The sequence below is a fragment of the Tupaia chinensis genome, unplaced genomic scaffold (assembly GCF_000334495.1).
Source record: "Tupaia chinensis unplaced genomic scaffold, TupChi_1.0 Scaffold000557_1, whole genome shotgun sequence".
Classification (NCBI taxonomy): Eukaryota; Metazoa; Chordata; class Mammalia; order Scandentia; family Tupaiidae; genus Tupaia; species Tupaia belangeri.
Window position 1 is genome coordinate 2,187,855 of NW_006160069.1, and position 24,563 is coordinate 2,212,417.

At 37.6% G+C, this 24,563-nt stretch overlaps 1 protein-coding gene across 1 annotated transcript in view; it reads right to left on the reverse strand.

Moving 5' to 3' along the window:
* Positions 1-904: 904 nt before the first annotated feature.
* Positions 905-24,563, reverse strand: part of CYYR1 (cysteine and tyrosine rich 1) — a 121,628-nt gene continuing 97,969 nt past the window's right edge. Inside the window, exons 3-4 of the mRNA XM_006157708.3 lie at positions 16,450-16,607; positions 905-2,476 (exon numbers count right to left, since the gene is read on the reverse strand). Of these exons, the coding sequence (XP_006157770.2) occupies positions 2,343-2,476; positions 16,450-16,607 (292 nt within the window). The 3' untranslated portion in view covers positions 905-2,342. The remainder of the gene's footprint in view (positions 2,477-16,449; positions 16,608-24,563) is intronic.

A 24,563-nucleotide genomic window follows, 5' to 3' on the forward strand; every position in this document is an offset into this window, starting at 1 on the left:
AATATATGGCACATTTGCAACCAACATTCTCAAAAATCACAAAAGTTACAGAAACCCTGGCACTTTGAGTGTCATAGCTGCAGTGTAATTGGGTCTGATCACACTTGCAGAAAAGAAATAAATTAAAGCATATGTACTATTAAAATTGTGCTAACACATCACTTGAATCAGGGAGCCTTCACTTGAATAGACTAGAACAGCTAAAGGTTTTGCATCTTCATAACTAAGAAAATCATCAATGCCCCCAGATCAAGCAAATCATTCACAACTAATACAGAAAGTATTTCTCTCTCTCTCTCTTTAATTGCCAGAGGGCATGTGTACAAGTCAGAGAGGGAGGGAGAGAAAGTGCACTCCAATAGGGTGTTCTTTGGGGTATGCATACAAATGCATCTAGCATGTTTTTCAAGTCACCAGGTCAGTATTTGAATTGTAGTCAGCAGTATGGGATCCAGCTGTCAACTCACAGCACTTAACCACAGCACCATGGGCCAGTCTGAATCCAGACTTGGACCTCATGGGTACTTAAACTCTACTGAAATGAGACCATTATATATTCTGGTGTTGGAATTTGCAAATAAAACATGTTACTTGTAACTACTAAGTTTCCTAACTATTGATACAAGTTCAGATACAGTAATTTATACCTTAAGGCATTTCTTTTTATTATTTTATTCAGCAGAATTCTTGATATCATTTTGTGGTTTCACTGAACTATGATGTTATTGGAGTCAACATTTTAGATTTAATTGTAAAGTGACACAAAATTTCAAGCATCAGGTCCCAATGCTCAATATATAATTTTTTTTTTAATGACCAGGGGGCATGTGCCCTTGCCAAAGAAAGAGAGAGAGGGAGGAAAAAAAAATGGGACATATTCATGCTATAATTCCTTCTCCTCCATTTCTCCTTTTGGGATTTTGGACATGCATACACACATGCCTAGCATGTTTTCCAGGCCACCAGGGCCAGAATTTAAACTGAGGCTGGACATAGAGGATTCTGTTCCCTTAATCATTAGGCTTCAAAGCCAGACCATATATACATTTTAAATACACAAAAGGACACATAAAAATATAAATGGTACAGTCGCTGGCAGCAAAATATGGCACATTATATTTATTCAATGTCTTTACTTCTAAAGGTAGGCACTTCATTCATAAACTTTGTATTTTGATATAAGGCAACAATTTGATGTCAGTATCTTAATCTTTTTCATTAATTATATATATTTCTTAAGATAGTAGATTATTAAAATTTTATTAAGAGACAAAAAAAATTGTCTAAGCTACATTTGAATGAAATTCCATGGAAGGGAATCCGAGCTTTATTTTTTCCATGGCTTCTTTTGTAAGCCTCTGATCTATCTTCATGGTCAAAGTCTGAGAGTTTGCACCCTAACCTGAAATCTCTCAGAAATATGTGACTTCTCATCTTTTACTCTGAAGTGAAGTATTTGTTGCCTGTGGAAATTTAACTTTGGTCCTGATTCACTAAGTAAAGGCAGATGATTTCTGGGTGGCTAGTATTGAAGAGTTCCTTCCTTCAAAAAGCTGTCAAGTCCTTTGGTCCTGCTCTTACTCTCTAATTAGAAACATGATTTAACTATTCCTGTTATTTTCACTTTAGGAGACAGAGAGGTTCACTTCCCATCTACTGAAAACACGAGTAGAAATTTTGAGGCCCGATCAAGCCATCTACTATTTAATTTGGAAGTCCCTCTAGAGCATTTCTCTATCAGATAGTCAGCCAGGTTCTGTGTGAAGTCTTGTAACAGAGAGCTTCACTATGCAACCTAGTTAGTAAGAAAACTCCAATTGCTCTTCTACTGAAAGCCAAGTTTCCTTCTGTAACATCCATCTAGTGCCTCAATGCCAGGCACACAGTGAGTTCTCAGGCACTCAATATGCATTTATCAATGAGTGAAAGAATAATTCTAGTTCTGACTTGTAAAGCTACATAAGGTTGGTTCCTTATGTAGGCCAGGCTATTCTGTTTTACTTACGTCTTTTCCTTTGTAAGATCAGTATTGAAATTCCTTCATCTAGTCCTTAAATGTAATTATGACGTGCTTTGTGAATCTCATGTCTCTTCTTTGAATGTGCTTACATGGATCAGTAATTCCCTAAAATGTGGTCCTTTAGAAACAAATGATACTCTGGATAAGGCAGCTCTGAGCAGGTCAGGACCCTACACCTGTCAGTGTGAACATTCCACCTGACATGCTGCTCTCACCCCAAAGAGTACTCTGCAGAACAATCCTTTCCTGCCTGTTTCTGAGCTGAGGCGTTTTATTCCAGACAAGAGCATGGACTGGTCCGTATTCTGTTGTGAGAGAAGGATTACTTCCTTGAATTTCCAGGGTAAGGAGGGGGTGGCGAACGCTGTGCTGAAACCTGTGGGGTTGGGGAGTACGGAGGAGGCAGGTCTGCACAATGTTCCATCTCGTGGTCGTAACTATAGGGTGGAGGTGCCACTGAAAAAGAAAGGAGACGAGCATCAGGCATTTAGCAAACAGTGTCTACTGTGTTTTAGCCAGTGAGCTGGAAACTTTGTGACAGGACTATTATAATAATCTTCGTCTGAAATTTTTTTTTAAATCAGGTTGGGGACACATATGTATGAAAGGTCGGGTGCTCTAAAATGTGATGCCAGAGGTCAAACTGTTCAGAATCGGTGGCTTGGAGGAGATATTTTTGGGAAATTTGCAAGTTTGAGCAAAAGCACTGAAGCAGGACGGCACTTTTGTTTAAGAGAGAGTTAAGATGGAGGGCAATGACGTTGAGAGGCGCTGTTGTATCATCATCGTGGTGGGTGTTGATGTCAGGGAAGAAATGTGCCTGTGGAGCTATCAGAGGTGTTTTTGAATGTGTTAGTGAATATGTTTTGAGGTGACCCTTTCAGCTGTATGAATAGAGATCAAAGAGTAGCTGATACATGGAATGGCATATACGAGGGACTGTAAGGGCCTCAGACAGAAGCGGGGAAAACACGTAAGAGCCCTTGAACAGCTGAGTGCTTGGGCAATGACTGGGGATGTGTGAAAAGGGAAGAGAAGGTGGAAGAAAAGACTGAGGTACTGGGTACTCATTATGAGACTTCTGTAACTTGGAGGGTTATGGGGCCATTACAGAATTAAGAAGGCAAATAAATGGAGGAAAAACAGGTTTGGACATGGGGACGAAGAATTTAATTTTGTGAATCTTATTTGAAAAAAAATTTAATTTTTTTTACTGTAACATATGTCTGGGTTTTAAAATCATATTTATACTTTATGATGATAGCTATATAGTCAAGTTTTTAGTGATCTCAATTCCATCTTCAAGGTTGGAAGAGGTATTTCTTGGACTGAAATTCATCCATGTCTTCAAGAACTGAATCATTCCTCAACATCTGAGCAAGGAATCTGATGATTCAGCAGTAACTGATGCACCATCAGAATCCTGATTTACTTGGAAATTGCTTTTTGTGAATGTAGCCTCTATCACAAGGCTAGTGTCATAATAATGCAAATAATGGTTTTTTTTTGGGGGGGGGAAGCAAGACTCTAGTGGGCTGAAAAGGCTGAGGTTTTCATCAGATGACATAGCTCTGTAAAAAAATTAGCAATGGCCCAGATGGGTGGTGCAATATACAGGCCTGCAGTGCTGGGAGACACATGGTCAGCTTTATTTTGGATCCCCAGGTCAGCCTGAAAACATATCAAGTGCCCTGTGGACCTGAAGGCCTGGAAAAGGAAATTGTGCATAAAGGAACCCTACTGAGGTTGCTTTCTCTTTCTCTCATTCTCTTTTTCCATTGGAAAACAAAAACAAAAACCTAAAACAAACAAAACCAGCCAGGATGCATATAGCTTCTCCAATGTTCCTTCAGACCCTGGTAGGCTGGGCTACTCCATGCTGTTTTCTACAACAAAATGGAGTAATTCTTGTAGAGCCTAAACACTCATTCCCTCTGCATTTACACCCACTCCCTGGCTTCATTATATCCAGGAGGACTGAAGCAAAGTGATTTATAATACACTTCGTCCAAGCCAAGAAAGGAAACACTTCAGCATCCATGTAAAGTAGAAAGCTCCAGCTGGATACCAATTGAACTGTTTCTTAGAAGCTTGTGGCTCTATGTTTTTATGTGGAATCTTTCCCCTGCCTCCCACTTGAGAAACACACACAGGCTGATTCTGCAGATTGGCTCCACATCACTCTCTGTCACGAAGCCAAAGCATGTGTTTATACGTCCGTAACAAAGCATTTATATTCTGCCATCTGCATAAAAACTGCTGGAGGACATTTCATCAAGAATCCCCATGGTTTATGCAGCTGTATGTTGAACATGAAAATCTGAGACATGAAAGTGTTCTTTCATTCATCTAACCTTTGGATTTTGATAAAGTGATAATACAATGTTGGAGAATGGTATTTTGAGGACTATCCATTATACGATAAACATGGCACATCTTTTATAATATCATCCACCAGAAGACACTCTGAAATGCTTACATAATTGTGTGCACTGTTTTACCTTTCTTTCTTGCAGTTAAGTTTCCATCAAATTAACTTTAAAGCATCAATTTTAGAATCCTGATTAATCCTAAGAAGTTCTGTTCTTTTTCTACAGGTCGAATAATCTTTACAAGATGTGTGGCTGCAGTTAGAGATACGGTGCCTTTGAAAATCTTTCATAACCGATATTCCAATTCTCTGATTTAAGTAGAGTAAATATGCCATTTATCCTCAGCGTCTGAGAGAACTGTATACAATTTGAAAACGTTTATGGATGCTATGAAATTCAGAGGAGAAATTTAATGCTGCCACCCATTCAGGCCAATATTTCTACAGCTAATGCGATAGAAGATGCATGATGCTATTGAAGCTATTCTATACTATTTTAGAAAATTTAGAAATAGAAGAACATGATTCACAATTTTGTCACCTCAATTTAGCAAGTAATATCTTTGTATACTATCTTTCAGTCATTTATGTGTATTTATATCCTTGCAGTCATGTAACATGGTATATATCTTTTCATTTTGTATTATAACATACCAATTTTCATATTCTTTTTAAGCCGCATTTTTTTCAACAGAGCATGTGCACTTGCAGGAGAGAGACAGAGTCAAAAAGAGAGAGAAAGTGAGAAATCACTCTCAAAAGAGATGGCCATGCTGCAATCCTTTCTCCATTCTCCTTTTGAAATTTTTGGCACACATGCACAAACTGCTATGTCCGGGACTCAAACTGTGGAGTCAGCCATGTGGGATCTAGCACCTTAACCACTATGCCACCCACTGGCTAGCTACAAATCCTTTATAAACTTTATTATGAATAGCTGCATATTATTCCATTGACCATTCATTTATTTTCAGGTTAATTTTTTATTGCTATAAATAATGAAGTGATGTATATCTTCATATACATAGATTTTTAATCATTATTTTAAATTATTTCTTCAGTATAGAATATCAGAAATTCACTAACGTGCTCAAGTAATGTAAATTTTATAGCTTAGAGCACATCGTGAAACTATTTTCAAGAATTCATTAAAAATAGGACTTCCATGCGATCTAGCAGTCTCACTACTAAGCACCTATTCATGGAACTGAAGTCAGTGTATTACAGGGATATCTGCATTCCCATGACTACTGTGGCCCTGTTCGCAGTAGCCAAAGTATGGGATCAACCTAAGCTTTCTTTACAGATGATTAGATCAAGAAAACGCACACACATGTGTACACACACACACACACACACACACAATGGATTCTCACTTACACGTGGAAACTAAAAATGACCTCATAGAAGCGGAGAGTAGAATGTGATTACTAGAGGCTGGGAAGCGGGGTAGAAGAGAGGGAGATATTGGTTATTGGATACAAAATACAATTAGATAAGAGGAACAAGTTCTAGTATTCTTTAGCAGAGGAGGGTAACTATAGTCAGCAATAATTTACTGTATCTTTTTCTTTTTCCTTCTTTTTCTATCTTTTTTTAGTTTGCTATAGGGGGGTACGAGCTTGCCACTTGCCAGAGAGAGACAGTTAGAGAGAGAAGGAAAGTGAGAAAGCATCCCCTTAGGGTAGACGGCCATATTGCAATCCTCTCTTCTCCATTCTCTTCTCAGGAATTTGGGCACACACACACACACACACACACATCTTTTTTTTTCAAACCACCAGATCTGGGATTCAAACTGTGAAGTTGGCCTCATGGGATCCAGTCACCTTAACCACCAGGTCACTAACTAGCCCCTCACCGTATATTTCAAAACAGCTAATAAAAGTTTTTGAATATTCCCAACACAAATTAATGATGAATGTTTGAGGTTATGAGTATGCTAATTATCTCAATTTGATCATTATACATTGTATTTGTATACGGCAAAAGTTGTATCACACTCCACAAATATGTACAATTATTTTATGTCAATTAAAAATAGAAAAAAAGAAAACAATTGTTTCATTTTGTAAGGGAACGAGCAAGGTAACAGACACACTGTTAATATTTTGGTAAATTATTAAGTAAGAATGTTTAGCTCTTTATCACGTCTTTAGTAATGGCTGAGTGACATTATTCTATATGTTGTCTACTATTTGTAATTCATATTGGGTACATTTTTATATTCCAGACTTCTTAAAAACTGGGATTTTAATTAGAACTAAGATATAATTAAGATCACAATTCAGATATAAATAAGCATACAAAGCTATATATCATTCCTTCTAAGAATAACTGTCAAAATTGCTTATTTTATTAATCAGTTTTTACTTTATTGGCATGAGATTTAAAAATTGTATATAACAAAATACATTCTTCTTCATCTTTTTAAAACACTTCTGTGTTGTTTGCCAGCTTTCTTTTCCATATTTTGATATATAATCATTTCATTTTTGAATTTATTCATTCAAATTCATGTATTAGATGCTTCTTTAGATCTGTTACCTAATTTGGCATATTTTTGCATCAAAGGTCTTTTCCAAGTTTTTAATTTTGATTAAGCCAAATTGTCTAAATGCAACCTGTTAAATAGTTCTCATTTTAACATTGTTTTGTTATGTTTCCTTTAGAATGCATAAAATTCTAATCTACTTGATCTTTTTTAATAACCGAGGCTTATATTTCTATACCAGAAATATCTCATTTTAATTATTACTGATTTTAAGAAATTTTTAAGATCTGGTATAACTGGTAAATCTCATGACTTATTTTTAAAGGCAATTTCTAATATTATTACTAGGAACAAACCTCCTTCACTCTACCCTAAACACTACTCACTACTCACAATTCATCTGACCCTTACCCCAAGTAGAGAGTTTTGTTTTGTTTTTATTTTAAATGAGAGAATGAATGGGTAGGAAAGAGAGACTGAGGGAGTGAAGTGGGAGGCATAAAGTCAGAGAAAAAAAGAGAGAGAGAGAAAGAAAGAGTTATGTTTTGACAAGTTCTCACCATGTCACCGTCCCCCTGTCCCAGCCTCCCAGCCAGCAAGGACTGCTGGCATGCACCCCTGCGCACAGCCTCTTTAGGTTGTGTTGGGAACCAAACTTAGGCCTCCTATGCAGCTCAGCAATCATGCAGCAGTGCCTTCCTGGCTGAGCCACTGCAGCTGGGTCAAAGGATTTAAATGAAAGCCCACAAAACTTCTGACCAGGCCTTCATCACCCACTCCCAGCTATGCAAACACAATACTGACATTTCTCCTCTAACATGCTAATATATCTAGAACCTCTTGTTCCAAAGAGTCTTGTTAAGTTTCCCATCCTCTGTCACCACGGGAAAGAGGAGCTCCCTGAACATCCTTCATTGTAGACCTTTAATCCTAGAAGGCATTGTGCAAGTAATCTAACTGACTTTGCAAACTTTACCCACCCACTTTCACCGTGTTGCGTGGAGTTCTGTCGTAAGAAAACCTCATGTGTCTTCACTCTCTCCTTTCCTTTACTATGTTGCTCTAGCTCAGCACAAAAGGAGGGTCTCTTTTGATTGTGTCTATGTTCTCAAAGAAATGAGATCTGTTGAATAATCATTTATGAGAGTAAGAAAGACTGAGGTTTTTGAGAGGAGAGAAAAATGTGAAAGATATTATCCATCCACTTCATCTTCTTACTCTAATTCACCCAGTTTTTCATGAGAAGATGGCTTCCTCTGTAGATCTATCAAATTAGAGCTGTTTGGGTCAGCAGGTGGCAGGTAGTTAAGGTGGCTGGCCTCCACATGACTTACAGCATGGTTTGAATCCTAGGCCTGATGGCTTAAGAAACACACCATCTCTCTCTCTCTCTGTGTGTGTGTGTGTGTGTGTGTGTGTCCAAAATCCCCAACAAAGGGAGAGATAGAGAATGAACTGGGTCCGACCACCCTCTATGGTGTGTGTGTGGTGTGTCTTTTTCGCTCTTTTTCTTTCTCTCTGGTGAGTACACACAGCTTCTGGCAAAAAATTAAAAAGAATATAAAAAGAAGAAAAATTCAAAACAAAACACCAAAAAGCCAAAAAGAAAATCACAAAAAAAAATGGAGTTCTTTTTCTTCCACATCCTATAACCTACAGGGCTAGGAAGAGGTGCTCAGGATAATCTTGATTTTCATAACCATTTTCCAAACCATTATCTATATTCCCTCTTAAAAACCAGAGACCTTCTGTAACACATATGCCAACAAATTATACTCCTTTTTACTCCTCTTTGTTCATTTCTATGGCATTCCCTGTGCCAAGCCCTTATTCAATGAATACTTAGCATCTGGCTCATGGTATTTCTTGACACCATAACTGCTGTTATTATTCTAAGTGATTTCAACATCCAGGGAATCCTACTTCTCAATCCCTTGACTTTTTGCCTTCAGTATTATTTTTCTTATCTTTAAACTAATTGTGAACATTTTCATTAGCAATAATGCCACTATTTTGCAAATGTGACCACAGCCTTTATTTTTTTACAATACCTGTTCTATCACATCTTGGACCTCATCTGAATTTCCAACTTACCAATGTCAATTAAGACAAAAATGTTGGGACCAGCAGTTGGCATAATGGCTATGTCATTGAACTCCATGTAGTCAACCTCGGTTTGAGTCTCAGACCCGGTGGCTTAAACTCATGCCAGGTGCATGTACATACATGTCCAAGATCCCAAAAGGAGGATGGAGGAGAAGGGATTTTGGCGTGGCCATCACCCCTGGGGGGTAATTTCTCACTTTCTGTCTCTCTGTCTCTCTTGCAAGCACACGTACCCTACAGGGGAAAAAAAAATGTTAAACTGGCCCATCCCTGTAGCCTAGTAGTTAAGGGAGCTATGTCTTATGTGGCCAGCTGCAGTTTAAATCCTGACCCTGACAGGTTACAAAACAAGCCAGGTACATACCCTAAATCCTGACAAGATGGGGAGATGGAGGAGAGGGGATTATGGCATGGCCATGCCCTATGAGGGGGCATCTTTCTCCCTCTCTTTGTCTCTCTCTGGCAAGCACACATGCCCTCTGGCAATCAAAAAAAGAAAGAGACTAAGTTGATACCATCTCTTTCCATTCTTCATAACCTTCTTTATTCAGCTTAGATTTATGGTCCATCACCAAAACTACTCCTATGCATCTATTGTCAATGTTCTTATCTTTTTCTCTCCCTTTGCCTGGCGGAAGTGAAGATGACATTCACCATTTTCGCTATCTCAATTTTGCATCCAGGAGTTTCATGTGCTTAGAGAAAAATGCACAATCATGCTGAATGAGCTCATTTTAAGTAAATGACCATTTTCTCAAGTGTGGTGGCCCTTATCATTACTCGAAAGTGGAAGTTCTTTAGGCATTTTATATTTTCTGAGATTACTGTCTTATGTTTTCTTCTTTCTCCTTAGCTTCAAACACTTCATCAAACCTCTTGATCCTCAGAAGAAGAGAAAAAAGGCACAAGCAGAAGAGAACCTCATTGTGCTGTGACCACCGGACTCACAGCTCCCTGCCTCTGTGCCTCTGTGCTCGGTTTTAATTAATGAGCTGTCTCTGATTCTAGCGCCTCCGCCATATGTTGGAACTAATTCTTCCTCATATTCAAGGACACTGGTTTTCAATAAACTTGTGTTCTATATTCATCAATTTCTACCTGGGTATTTCCTAACAATGCACTAGCAAAATCCAAGATGCCACAATCTGGATTTCTCAGTGTGAAAAAAACAAACAACAACAACAACAAAAAAACTCTTGACTTTGTTTTCATTCTGGTTTTTCTGTTTTATAAAAAAATTCCTCAATTTTAGCACATGCTAGCTGTAATCATCATATGATGCATTCATAGAATTTGTTTGCAGCATTAGTTCTATGAGTATAGCTAACATGACATCAAGAGGGCGTTCTCACTTTATACTTGAAGTCTTTGACTTGTACTGAAAAAGTTGCCTGGGTAAAGACTATCACATCCATTGCATCCATTTGGTTTTCCTCCAGTATGAGCTGGAGCTTCTAGGTAAAGGCCTTGTCACAGTCATGACATTATTACAGAAAACTCTGCAGTATGAATTGTGCTCCACACAGAAGTTACAAGTGAGATGGAGTTTTTGTCATATTAGGTACAAATATAGCAGTTTTATTTAGTACGAGTACAGGTTTGTAGTATCTAAGGTTTACCAAATATTCAAATTTTTCCCATGTTCCGTCCATATACTAATAAGTTAGCTCTCATTTGTTTACCTACTGATGTGAAGAGAGTACTGATCCATTAATAAGGCATTTCTAAGAGATTAAAACAAACTTACATGTATTTGTCCTCATATATGTATATATATGTATATATATATAATTTATACATATTAAATATATATATATATATATACACACAGAGTCATTGGAAAAGTCATAGGAAAGTATTTTTTGACCATTTTATGCAAAAATGCATCAAAACTTTGCCGATGACCCAATTATATAGTGGGGTCAGCCTGCACCATGATGATTAAGGCTGTTGCACCCCTCAGGGTCGACATTGTGGTTCCAGTCCTGGATCTGGTAGGTTGAAAAACACATGGAGGGTGGGGACCAGCAGTTAGTGTAATGGCTATGTCGCTAGATTCCCACGTAGTCGACCGTGGTTCGCGTCCCGGACCCGGTGGCTTAAAACTCACACCGGGCACGTGTGCGTGCGTGCCCAAGATCCTGAGAGGAGAATGGAGGAGAGGGGATTGAAGCGTGGCCATCCCTCCTGGAGGGTGATTTCTCGGTTTCTGTTTCTCTGTCTGTCTGGCGAGCGCATGCGCCCTATAGTGAAAATCGCTCCCAAAATAAATAAATAAATAAATAAACACATGGAGGGCTAGCAGGTGGTGTAGTGGTTAGGGTGCTGGATTCCCATCAATGGTGGTTTGAGTCCCGGACCTAACAACTTGAAAATTATGCCTGGCACGTTGTGTGAGTGCCGAAATCCCAAGGAAACAGAGAAGAGCTTGCACCATGGCCCCCTCTGGGGGGTGATTTCTCACTTTTTCCTCTCTCTCTCTCTCTCTCTCTCTCTCGTAAATGCACATGCCCTGTGGCAAAAACCTTAAAAAAAAAGAAAAAAGGAAAAAAAAAAAGAACACTTGAGGTGTGTGTGAAAGTGTGCCCCAAATCCCAAAAGTATGGAGAAATGGAAGAGTAGGGTTCCAAGAGAATTTAAAGACTGACTACTGACCAGTGTTATATAGAATGTTTCTCAACTTGGCTTTGCAGAATTTTCTCATGCTAGAATTCAAGCTGTGAACTCCTAAACAGAACACTACGTACATGTATTACTCCTCAGAGTAATACACTCAAAGGTATGTACTAGTCATCTGTCCTCTGGTGCTATTAATTTTGATAACCTGAGCAAGATGTTGTCTGAGTTCTCTAACCATGAAATTACTACGTTTCCCCTTATCAACCACAAGACATTTGATAGACATTTGAACTGCAAATATCCTGCTCTTCAGCAATGTTGTCCCCTAGGTTTAGTGTCAGTTGATGAATTTTGTTCAAATCTTTTTTTACAATGGCTTTAAAATGATGATTTTTTCCCTGTTCCATAACTCTTTTCTATAATACCTTTGTCCTGCAGCATCCTTCTGTTTGGAAGACCCCTGTCCGTTCTCCTTGTTTATTCTTTCTATCTAGCTTTCTTTTTTCAGGGACTCTATAATGGACTTCAAATCATAATTTTCTTGATGACATTTGGTTTCCTTTTACTAGCCTTTTTATATCTTTGCCAAGCCTTTATTTTATAGTCTTACTATTTAATTTATTTATAAATGAGCTCTCACTGTGTCCACTGTTCTGACCCTCCTGCCTCACTTTCCCTGAGCTGCTGCGACTGGAGAAACGTGCCACTCAGTCCAGGCTGTAAGACTGGACCAGGAATTGCACTCAGGCTTCCCAGGTGGTCCCAGCCTGCAGAACGCAGCACCTCAACACCTGGGTCCTGCAATATTATTATTATTTTTTTTCAGATGTGTATCACCTAAACCTCCTTTAAAACATGATCATGTCCTTTATTTACTCTGAAGTTCTGGGAAGCTCGACAAACAATTTTCGTCTTCACACTGATGATTTTAAAGATAGATGTAGCTAAAGAGGACCTCTTCATCCAAGCCAACATGGCGAAATGAAAACCTTAATTTTGGAAGGTCATTGTCCATCAAAGATCAGGTGTGGCAGCTGGCCGATCAGCATCTTCCTCTCCCTAGTGCAGAGCAGTGGCATGTCCTGCAATGTTCCCCACTGAGCACTTTAACCACGGGATGAGACAACCATCACTAAATTATGTTCTCTTCATTTATCTGGCCTCTAGGCTGTACAATAAGTTGGGCTGTTATCTCAATTGTCACAGGGTTAATCAATTAATGTGGGAAAAGGCATTTTGTTTTCCACAGATGAAAGACTTTGAAAAGCATTCAATACTATTATATGTTGTTTCCTGATCCTTTAAGTAAAAGCTTAATTAGTGACTTTGAGAAGGAAATGAGAAGTAATCAAGCACATTATGTTGAAGACAGTCTTTTTGCAGTAAAACTGTTTCCAGCATAAGGCTCGTTATGTTTCTTGCATTGCTCAGTTCCCAGAACAATGCATTTACTGAAAATGCAGTGCTCCTCTGTATCTGCCAGTATAAATGATACCACTATGGTGTTCTGAAAACATGTTCTCATGCGCAGAATAGAAACCTCCAACTCAAGGAAACATCTGACCTCACATTACATTGTGACATCTTGTGTCTTTTAATTTTATTCAAAGTTTGGATTTACGGAAAGATGAAGTAAATATAAAATGCTTCATAAAATATTTTAAAAATTGAAAAAATTAGTTTTATTTCATCTTTGTTTTTGATCAAGCAAATGTGCAAACAGAATGTTATCCTCTGTCTTCTCTTGGGTTATAGGGTGATTCAGGGAAAAATAGGCAGATGTGAGGAATAAAAAATAAGTCCATCTACTCCTTTCCCTTATGTCTGAGTTCCAACATCTTTATACCAACCCCTACAATATCCTTGGCAAGTTGGGGAATTTGACATTGCGAACTGGCTTTGTAATGAGTAAAAGCTACATGTTACAGGGTGGGATTGAAGGTCAATCTCTGAAGTATTGATATTTGACAAATCAGATATTGTTCTTTTTAATTTTTTATTTATTTTCTCTATTTATTTATTTATTTTTGGAGAGGTTTTTGCTATAGGGCATATGAGCTCGTCAGAAAGACAGAGAGAAACAGAGAGACAGAATGTGAGAAATCACCCCTGGGTGGTTGGCCACACTGCAATCCCTTCTCCATTCTCCTCTCGGGATCTTGGGCACACACGCACACACGCCTGGTATGAGTTGAAGCCACCAAGTCTGGGACTCAAACCGTGGTCAATTACATGGGAGTCCAGCAACATAGCCATTACATCAACTGCTGGTCCCCAGATATTGTTTTAAGTTGTGTTCTACATTTATTTAGCCACTTTGGCTGAGTACCCACTAGGTGCCAGGTCTGGTCTTCAATGCCTGGGATAGAGTGGTGAACAAAACTCCCTTGCTTTGTGGAGTTAATAATCTAGGGGAAGAGGAAGAATAAAAAAGAAAGAGTAGCATAAGGAGGGTTGGGATGCTGTAGGAAGAGACACATAAGAATCTTAAATAGGGTGGTCAGGGCAGGAGGTGACTTGGGATAAAAAATTTGGCTGACATGCAGGTGTAGGTGTTCGAGACAAAGCCCTAAATGGGGAGTGTGCCCTGTGTATTCACAGACAGGCAGGGGGAAGATGTGTCTGGAGCCAGAGTGGCCAAGAAGCTCTGATTAAAAAAGAGTCAATCATGCAGCTCCTTGAATGCCATGGTAAAGAATTTGCATTTTGGATGAAGTGAGAAGCCTCTGGCTTTGACTCTTCCTCTGGGGGATATGGGGAGTCATCAGAAGAGTTTGAACAAAGGAGTGATAGGATTTTAACATTTATTTAAAAAGATTCTCTCTGGCTGCTGGGTCAGAATAGACCAGCCAAGATGCTATCACAGTAATGGAGGAGAGAGCTGCGGGTGCAACTCCCTCCAAGGGAGTAACAGTGTTTATTTCTCATCGTAAGAAGTACAGTCAGCACTCGGTGTCGCTGCTTCTGCGCCTGCAGATCCAAACCACCTTCGATCAAGGGCACTTGAAAAAAAAATTGATTAAGTATGTAGTGAACATATATACAACATGTTTTTCTTGCCATTACTCCTTGAATAATATAGTAGGATAACTACAGAATGGATACACTGTATTAACCATTATAATCAATATACAGATGACTTAAAGTATACAGGAAGATATGCAGTGGTTATGCAAATACTACTCTACTTTATATAAGGGACTTGAGTATCTGCATATTTTGGTATTTATGAAGTCCAGGAGCCAGTCTCTGTGAAAATGATGGACAGCTGTTCTCACACACAGTATATGTTGTTAAGGTGGTGCCAAGAAGTTCTGGGAGCTTGTACGTAATGTTTGAGGTACAAGGAAAGAGAGCAATCAGGATGACGCTGAAGTTTCTGGGCTGAACAACTGGAAGACTAGAGATCTCATTAGCTAGAACAGGAAAGTCTGTGGGTAGAGAAAAGTTAAGAGGAGGATCAGTAATACAGCTTTCAACATGTTACAAATTTGAAATATTTATTAGACATGCAAATGGAGACATTCAGTTTGTCTGACATGCAGGAGGAAAAGTGAATCTGAAATTTAGAAAACACTGGAGATATTAACTTTGAAGCATTAGAATACTAACGGTATTTTAAACCCCGAGGCCAAGTGATACATCCACAGAGATAAGTGTAGATACAGTATGAAAGAAGACACAAGGCTGACCCCAGGCACTCCAACATGAAGATATTAAAGAGGAAGAAGAACTGATTAAAGAGAACCAAGAGAAATGGTCACCCCCACATTCATCTGAGTTTGTTCCCTCACGTTGTTGGTAATAGAGAAAAGGTTAAAAGAGGAAAGAAGGATTAGGGAATGGTAGATAGTTCAGATTGCATGTTGAAGTTCCCTTTACTACAGAGACTGTGGAAGAGGCATGAAGGTAGAGGGGAAATATCTTCCTAAGGGTATCTTAGATTTAGAACTTGCCTGGGCCAGCAGGTGGTGTGGAAGTTAAGGCTCTGAATCCCACATGCCTGACTGTGGTTTGAGTCCCACACCCAGTGGCTTGAAAATTATGCAGGGCATGTGTGTGTGCATGCCTCAAATCTTGAGAGGTGAATGGAGGCCACACCTGCTGGGGGGTGATTTCTCTTTCTCTCCTTCTCAGTATCTTTCTGGTGAGTATCCATGCCCTATAGCAGAACACTAAATACTAAAAATTAAATGAAAGAACTTGCCTGCCTTTCAAAAGACAAATTGCACATGTACAGATAGACTTTGAAAGTACCATTAGAACCATTGAAATCATCTAACACTAATGCACTCTTTTATTATGGAGTCACATGTACTCGATATATTCACATGTAGAATGTCTAGCACAGTCTCAGCAAATACCTGTCAAATTATTAATGTACTATCTTTGATTTTTGTTGAGAATTTTAATATTATGTTAAAGCTGTTCTCTTTGCATAATGAAGACATGCACAATATTTCTTCAATTCTTTCTCTCAAGATATACACACATACCTATTGAATCATACGGCAGTTTATTGAGACATATAACTTATATTTTCTCTATAATTACTTGTCAGAACTCACTGTCAGGTAGACATAGTGGGTGTGAATTGTCTATTTATCTTAATTTTGGCTGACTGGCAGTTGTAGTCAATGAGACAACTACTGAAAATATGAGTATCTTCAAATACAAGATGGATATTATTACTTGGATCTAAGTAATCTCTTATTCAAAGCTAAAGCTTCAGTTTACATGCATTTAGATATACCCTATAAATTGGAGATTATTGCAGTGACTCTTGAGAGTAAAACTTAAAAAGTCTGATTTCCTTTAGGAAAACACGCTTTTGCTTACCAGGATAGGAGGAGATGGCATTGATATGAGTGGTTCTGATGACCCCCACCCGGGGTCCCCGGTTGTTTTTCATGCACATGCAGATGCAGATGGCAATCCCAGCAATGACCCCCATGATAAACACGATCCCAAACACAATGCCAGCAATCGCAGTGCCCCTATAAAGAAAGAACAAAGGTACGGTGTTAAACAGGTTGGAAGAACTCTTCAGTCTTTCAATTCGGCTCCATGATTGTATCACATGTGGTTCTTTGAAAATATTCTGAAAGACATGTTGAAAAAAAGAAAAAAGAATTTCCTGAATCAGTCAAGCAAATAAGTCTCCTCTGTTTTCACAGATAAGAAAAAAGTAATAAACCTTTAGGGAATCTCTTCCAGGAAAGCTAACTAACCTATCATTCAGATTCTGATTTTAAAAATTTATATATATATATGTGTATATATATATATAAATATATTTATATGTATATATACATACAAACTCAATTGTCCGGCTATGCTCTGTAAAATAATAAATTAGAAAATCATTCTGCTGTATACCTAAACAGCACATAATTTATTAGGCCTAGAGAGTATATGTGTTTAATGAAAATTTAATAAAGGCCAAAACATTAAACAAAATTTAACATGTGTTCCTGATTAAAACTCTCTGTAGAACAAGAATTTTTTCCTTAGCAAAACAAAGAAACTCAATCAAATATCACTTTTAATAAAATTTTTATTATTATCCAGAGAATAGTATTGTCAATCATGTATTTCCATTAGATTAAAAATGATATAAGCAAAACCTCTATTTCTATGACTATTAATGATTTTATCCAACAAAGTTTAGCTCTTGCAACAAAGTCATAAATGGAAAAAAATATTGCATGGACCTGTTCCATAGCTCATTGGTTAAAGGAGTCAGATAATACATGGCTACCTTCAGTTCAAGTCCTAGCAGCGTAAGAGACACGCTGGGTGCACATGGGTGCATAGCCAAAATCCTAACAGGAAGGAGGGATGAAGAAAAAAGGATTGTGACATTATCATATTCCACTGGGGCGATACTTTTCGCTTTCTTTCTCTCTGTATTTTTTTTGTTTTTCTCTCTCTGGTGAGCACAGTATATATATGTGTATATATATATATATATATATTTATATGTATATATACATACAAACTAAATTGTCCGGCTATGCTCTGTAAAATAATAAATTAGAAAATCATTCTGCTGTATACCTAAACAGCACATAATTTATTAGGCCTAGAGAGTATATGTGTTTAATGAAAATTTAATAAAGGCCAAAACATTAAACAAAATTTAACATGTGTTCCTGATTAAAACTCTCTGTAGAACAAGAATTTTTTCCTTAGCAAAACAAAGAAACTCAATCAAATATCACTTTTAATAAAATTTTTATTATTATCCAGAGAATAGTATTGTCAATCATGTATTTCCATTAGATTAAAAATGATATAAGCAAAACCTCTATTTCTATGACTATTAATGATTTTATCCAACAAAGTTTAGCTCTTGCAACAAAGTCATAAATGGAAAAAAATATTGCATGGACCTGTTCCATAGCTCATTGGTTAAAGGAGTCAGATAATACATGGCTACCTTCAGTTCAAGTCCTAGCAGCGTAAGAGACACGCTGGGTGCACATGGGTGCATAGCCAAAATCCTAACAGGAAGGAGGGATGAAGAAAAAAGGATTGTGACATTATCATATTCCACTGGGGCGATACTTTTCGCTTTCTTTCTCTCTGTATTTTTTTTGTTTTTCTCTCTCTGGTGAGCACAGGAGCTCCCTAGCAATAAAAGGGAAAAAAATACTGCATAAAACAGTCATTATTTGTAGGTAACAAGACTTATAGACATCTACCTTTGTCTACCATTTTGAAAGTACTAAGGAAATCTTTTTCAAAATGCAAATTTTGGACCAGCCACAGTGACACTGTGGTAACACAGCACTCCATGATGCTGAGGTCACAAGGGGAAGTCCTGGTGTGTATCCTGAGGTCTCCCTGTGTATGTCAGATGTGAGCGTACATCTGACCCAGGCACGGTGGCGTTAGAGTAGGATCACGGAATGAAGACCCTGTTGGGGGTGTCTCTTTCTTTCAATAAATAAATTAAACTTAAAAAAAGGTAGATTTCGACCAGGCAGTATCATTTCTACCAATGTTTCCTACGGAAATACAGCACGTGTGCACACATAATGTAGCAAGGATGTTCATCAAAATGTTGTTGACAGCAAAATAAGAAAAAATCTTAGTGGCTGCAAAAGAGATCAACAGAAAAAAATACGGTACAGAATTAATAGTATATGATTATTTAAAAGGGTGAAGAAGTCCACATTGTTCTAGGTTGAAATGTTCAGGTAACATAGTTAACAATAACGCTATGAATGAAAAGTATCAACAGGATAATATTGGTATTGACAGAATAATTGCAATGAAGTAAAACTGTATTTTAATATATCACATTTTCAAATAATGTATAGTGATCCTCTAGAATATATGAGAAAATAAAGAAAATTTTCACTTTATGATTTGTGTATTCTCCAAAAGCAATAATTTTCAACTTCTTGGCTATTTTCTCTACTACTTTCTTCCCTATTTCTCAGTATCATTACATTCCTTCATTTCGATTAAAATTTGTATTACCTGTTACCTACTGGGGCCCAGTCCCGGCACCATCAGGGCATCAGCCGGGCCGGCCTTGCTGCACAGAGAGCCATTTGTGGTGTGAGGAGCGCCATAGAGTGTGGCTCTTCCCCTCCTCAACATGTCCTGGAACTCTCAGGTGTGTTCATTGGGACTTGGAGAAGCCGTGTTTGCCTGGTTCTCATGTCATTGGGAGAGCTGCCTCAGTGACAGGCCTGGCTGCATTGAGTGGCAGGGATACTGACCTGCAGAGAGACTGGTTCATCCCCTGCCACATGTCTCGGAAGTCTCAGACTTCAGCGTTTCTTTTCTTTTCTTTCTTTCTTTTTTTTTTTGGAGAGGATTTTGCTATAGGGCACCTGCGCTCACCCGAAAGACAGAGAGATAGAAAGCGAGAAAGCTTCCCCCAGAGGGGATGGCCATGCTGCAATCCCTTCTCCTCCATTCTCCTCTCGGAATCGTGGGCATGCACGCACACGTGCCCGGTGTGAATTTAAGCCACTGGGTCTGGGACTCGAACAGCAGTCGACTACATGGGAGTCTAGTGACATAGCCATTACCCTAACTGCTGGTCCCAACTTCAGTGTTTCTTGAAACGTGTCACAAGACCCCTTCTCTATTCCTCAACTGAAGCTCAACTTAGCCCCAGCTGCACCTGTTTTCTAGAAACTGGAAGAACTCTGAATTATCCAAGTCCAGAGACAACAGTGCAGGTTGCTGGGGAGGTAGAGCAGCAGAGAGATCACTGACCACCTCCTCCTGCTCACCTTTGAATTAACGCTGCAGGCTTCCACAGTTAAACGGGAAAGAGCATTCACAGAAGAGCAAGAGAGGAGGTCTCTGAGTTGAAAGCCTGAAGATTTTGTGAAAGTACATATCCTTACCAATGAAACTCAGAATTAACTTGAAAAATTTAGGAAGACACTTATAATTAACCTGATGACTAGAAACCATCGCAGAGGCACAAGACATATGAGAAACCAAGAAAATATCTCTCCCCCAAGGGAAAACATCAATTCCTCATCATCTACAGACAATACTATGGAATTTGTGCAAATGTCAGTTAAACAATTCGAATATTTATAGTGATAAAACTAAATGAGGTGCAAGAAAAAAGAGACAACAAACTCCAGAATAACTACTTTTTGGGAAATTTCACTGATATTATCATCCAAGTTTTACTGAACACTTAATTTCACCTGTCATATTTTTACTTTTTGGGTGCTCTGTCTTATGGTGCTCTGTCTTATTCTCTGTTGTAGGTCCTCCCCCCCTTTTTTTTTTAATCATGTCTGTTTGGCTTTCATGGATGCTCATTTTTTCATCTCTGAAGGTACTAATGATACAGGCTTTGAAGTCTTCTCTACTCTATATTTCCTCTGTCCTGTTTAGGTTCCTTTTTATTGATTGTCCTATTTTGAGCTCCTTCATGTTTGATGTGATCCTCAAATGTCTGGTGATCCTTGAATCTCCTCTTATTTAAAAAAAAAAAAAAGAGGCTCTAAATAGCTGCTTGGGGGGGTGATGTGCAAGGGCAGAATTTGGGCTTTGAAGTCTTCTCTTCAGGTTATTGCACATAGATATTTTTATTCTCCATGAAAGGATTCTCCCATGTCATACTTGGGGAGCATGAGCCTGACTGCCAGTACCCTGGAGTCTGGACTTTCATTGGTAAGGATATGTACCTTCACAAAATCTTCATGCTTTCAACTCAGAGACCTAGTCTCTTGTTCTGTGCGTGCTCTTTCCAATTTAACTGTGGAAGCGTGCAGGGTTAAGTCTATAGAAACCAATCTTAGTGGTTTAAAAACCCATTCTCTGAAGCCAGGGCATCTAGGCTCCAGTTGTAGCTGGAGAACACTGGGCAAGTTGCTCATCTCTCGGTGCCTCAGCCCTCTCCTTACAAAATGTCAGCTTGGTGCTTATCTGACTCTCCTAAATTTCTTGTCACAAGTCTTGTGCTATAGACTTACCCAACAAATAAGTAAGTTGTTATTCTCAGTGCTATTGGAATAGCTATCCCATACTTTTCTAGCACCGACCTGCACCTTTTTACCCTAAACTGTTGGGACCAGACATGTCTAGTAACTCAGGAAGTTTCAGATTTTTATAAAGGGAATATAGCACGTGCATATTTTATGATATTCCCAGAGAAGGTGGGACAGCATCCCCAAAATATTTACATTTCTGTGGTGAAGGTGGTAATATTAACACGCGTGAATTTCACAGACACTAGGAACAAGACCCAGGCTTATTCAAGTTCTTGCCGCAATTGATTCTTGTCTGCAAGTTTGAAATCCTCAAAAAACTGAAAAGTCAAAGTGCAGATACGGGATCGTGAACCTGCATTTATACTTTCCAGAAGATGTTTTTTAAGACTCTCCCCTACTCACGTGAAAAAAATAGTACTATTATTAATTCTAATAAACTCTACGGTATTTTCACTTTATTGTAAGGCTGAAAACAGAATGTGAGACTTATTTAGATGTGTTGCTAATAGTAACTACAGAATGGCAGTCTATTTAATAAATGGATCTTTTTAAGAAAAAAATATCTATCAAAGATTATTTGAAATAAGAAAATTAAATCATCTTGAAACCTCTTTTTTTATTGTAACTTTCAAAATCTTAATTAGATTAAATGGAAGGTCTTAATTTATATTTTAGAAACAATCAAGACCAATTACTCAGGCATAGTGTTTACAAGGTATGTGTTATGAAAGTGTTAAGATATCAACTTGGGCCTTTTTTTATTCATTAATTCCTTTTTGAAAGAGAGGAAAGTAGAAAATAAGTCACATTTTGCTTCCTTGTTGGCAGCGTCTGCAGAAGTGCCTGCTCTTGAGGTCAACGATGAGGTGTGACTAATGTGGTAAATGAAGTTTTCGGATTAAGTCATGATTTTGGTGTCCTTGGTCCTTTGACACACATTAGTAATTGTAAATTAGTTATTAAAGAGGTGGCAAATATAAAATGTATAGCATTATTTAGTCTGCTATTAACTAAAAGAAACAAGAATCAAACAGTAATTTTCCTGCACATCCATAATTTGTTTTTGTAAACTGCTGGAAAGAGAGAAGCTATTAATTTGAGGAATTTGGCATCTTAAAACTTTGAAAACATTACGAAGAATGTATTGTTTTAGAAGGAATGCTTTTCTGGGACAGCCTATTTTTCCTTTTTTTAAAACCTTCATTTTGAAATAATTACAAGTTCACAGGAAGTTGTAAAAATAGTACAGAGTACATGTACCTTTACTCCGTTTCTTCCGAAGTTGTACCCAAGTTCCATCTTTGGTAACTAGAGTCCAAAATCAAGCTGGGAAACTGACATTGGTCTACAGTGTGTCTACAGTTCTACGTCATTTTAGCACATGCAGATTCATCTACCCACTATAGCAATAAAGGCACAAAACTATTCTATCACTGTAAACTATTTCCGTGTGCTGCCACTTTAGGAAAAACGTCTTTGCCAGTAATCTATTTTTGAAAAATAAAATGCTGTAGTAAAAGTATTGTTTAAAACTAGATTTTTTAAAAGCACAACTAATACATAAATACCTTTATAGAAGGTAAAAGGGTGACAAATATCTTTAAAATTTTTGAAGTTTTTAAAATTTTAAATTGACAAATAAATATTGAATATATTTTGAATGCAATGTGAAATTTTTTTTGAGAGATTTTTGCTGCAGGACATGAGCACTTGCTGGAGAGACAGAGAGACAGAAAGTGAGAAATCACATCCTAGGGGATGGCCACACCATAGTCTCCTCTTTATTCTCCTTTCGAGGTTTTGGGCATGTATCCACATGTGCCTGATGAGAGTTTTAAGCTGCTGGGTCCAGGACTTGAGCCATGGTTGGCCATGTGGAGTCCAGCAAGTAACCATTATGTCATCTGCTGGTCTTGTGCAATGTGATGTTTTAATACATGTATACATTGTGGAATGATCAAGTCAGGCTAATTAGTATATGCATTCACCTCAAATATTTTATGATTTCTTTTTGATAAGAGTGTTTTAATCCTCAAACTATTTTGAAATATTTAATACATTGTCATTAATTATAGTCGTTGGACTGTATGATAGAATACTAAAACTTATTATTCTTCTCATGCTGAAACTTTATACCTGCTGACCAAGATCTTCCCTTTCCCCACTCCTCCCAGTCTCTGATAACCACCATCTTACTGTCTCCTTTTATGACTTTGAGTTTCTTAAGATGTCATATAAAAGTGACATCATGGCAAGACATTTGTGGGAAACAGTAAGGGTTTATTACTTGTTGATGATAATGTGCATAGTATTCTCAACTGGACTACTCTGAGGTGTATTTCATGTTTGCAAGCCAAATGATGTATAGCAATCAAATGTATATAATAATAATAATAATTAAATAAAAATTTTAAAAGGTGACATCATGCAGTATTTATTATTTAATAATGTAAATATATACACTATATAATGTAAATATAATATATTTACATTATATATTTACAACATATATTATAAATTACATATATTTACAATATATATTATAAATATCTAATATATATTTACATTATTAAATATATAATATATTATATATTTACATAACATATATTCTCTAGTTTCATTCATGTTGTTGAAAATGACAGGATTTCCTGTTTTTTTAAAACAGAATCATATTTTCATTCTATATATAAGTATATACATGTAAAATCTTACATCTGTTTAATCCTTTTATCTGTTACATGATTAATATGATTACGTGATATTTCCACATTTTGTCTATTGTGAATGATGCTGCAATGCACATATGAATGCAGTCCTTTTCTTGACATACTGATTTATATTCCTTTGGGCATATATCCCATAGTGGGATTGCTGGATCACCTGATCATTCTATTTCTACTTTTTCTCCCCTTTGTTTAATCAAAAATTTAGGAGCCCATTGTTTGAGCAAAGTGATTTCAAATGATGGTGAACTCTTTCTGCTTCTCTTACCACGTAAGTTAGCTGATCACTACTGTGAGAGACTCCTTGCTGCTCCCACTCCACTGCCACCGTTCACAGCTTTGTCTTTGAAAACCACTTTGAAATCTGTGACATGTTGGTACATAATACTTGGAACTACTTGGGTTTTCTGGTGGCCGGGTGATTGTCTTAATCCTAGTGCAAATAAAATCATTTGTTTTACTTGCTTTGCCTCAGCTTTATTTTATTTATTTATTTATTTATTTATTTATTTATTTATTTATATTTCATTGACACTCTGTCCTTTCTGGATTATGGGTGTGGTGGCTGAGTTCTAGTCTCCACGTTGGATCATGAGGACAAGGGCTAAATCCTAGGGACAGAGGAGATATGAGTTTGACAGAATATTTACCCTCAGTAGCTGCTGGAGAGGTCATGATAGCTCCCAATTGCCTGTCTCTGAGTTTTTTTTCACATGGAAGGAAAAAAAAAAACCTAGTAGACTATTTC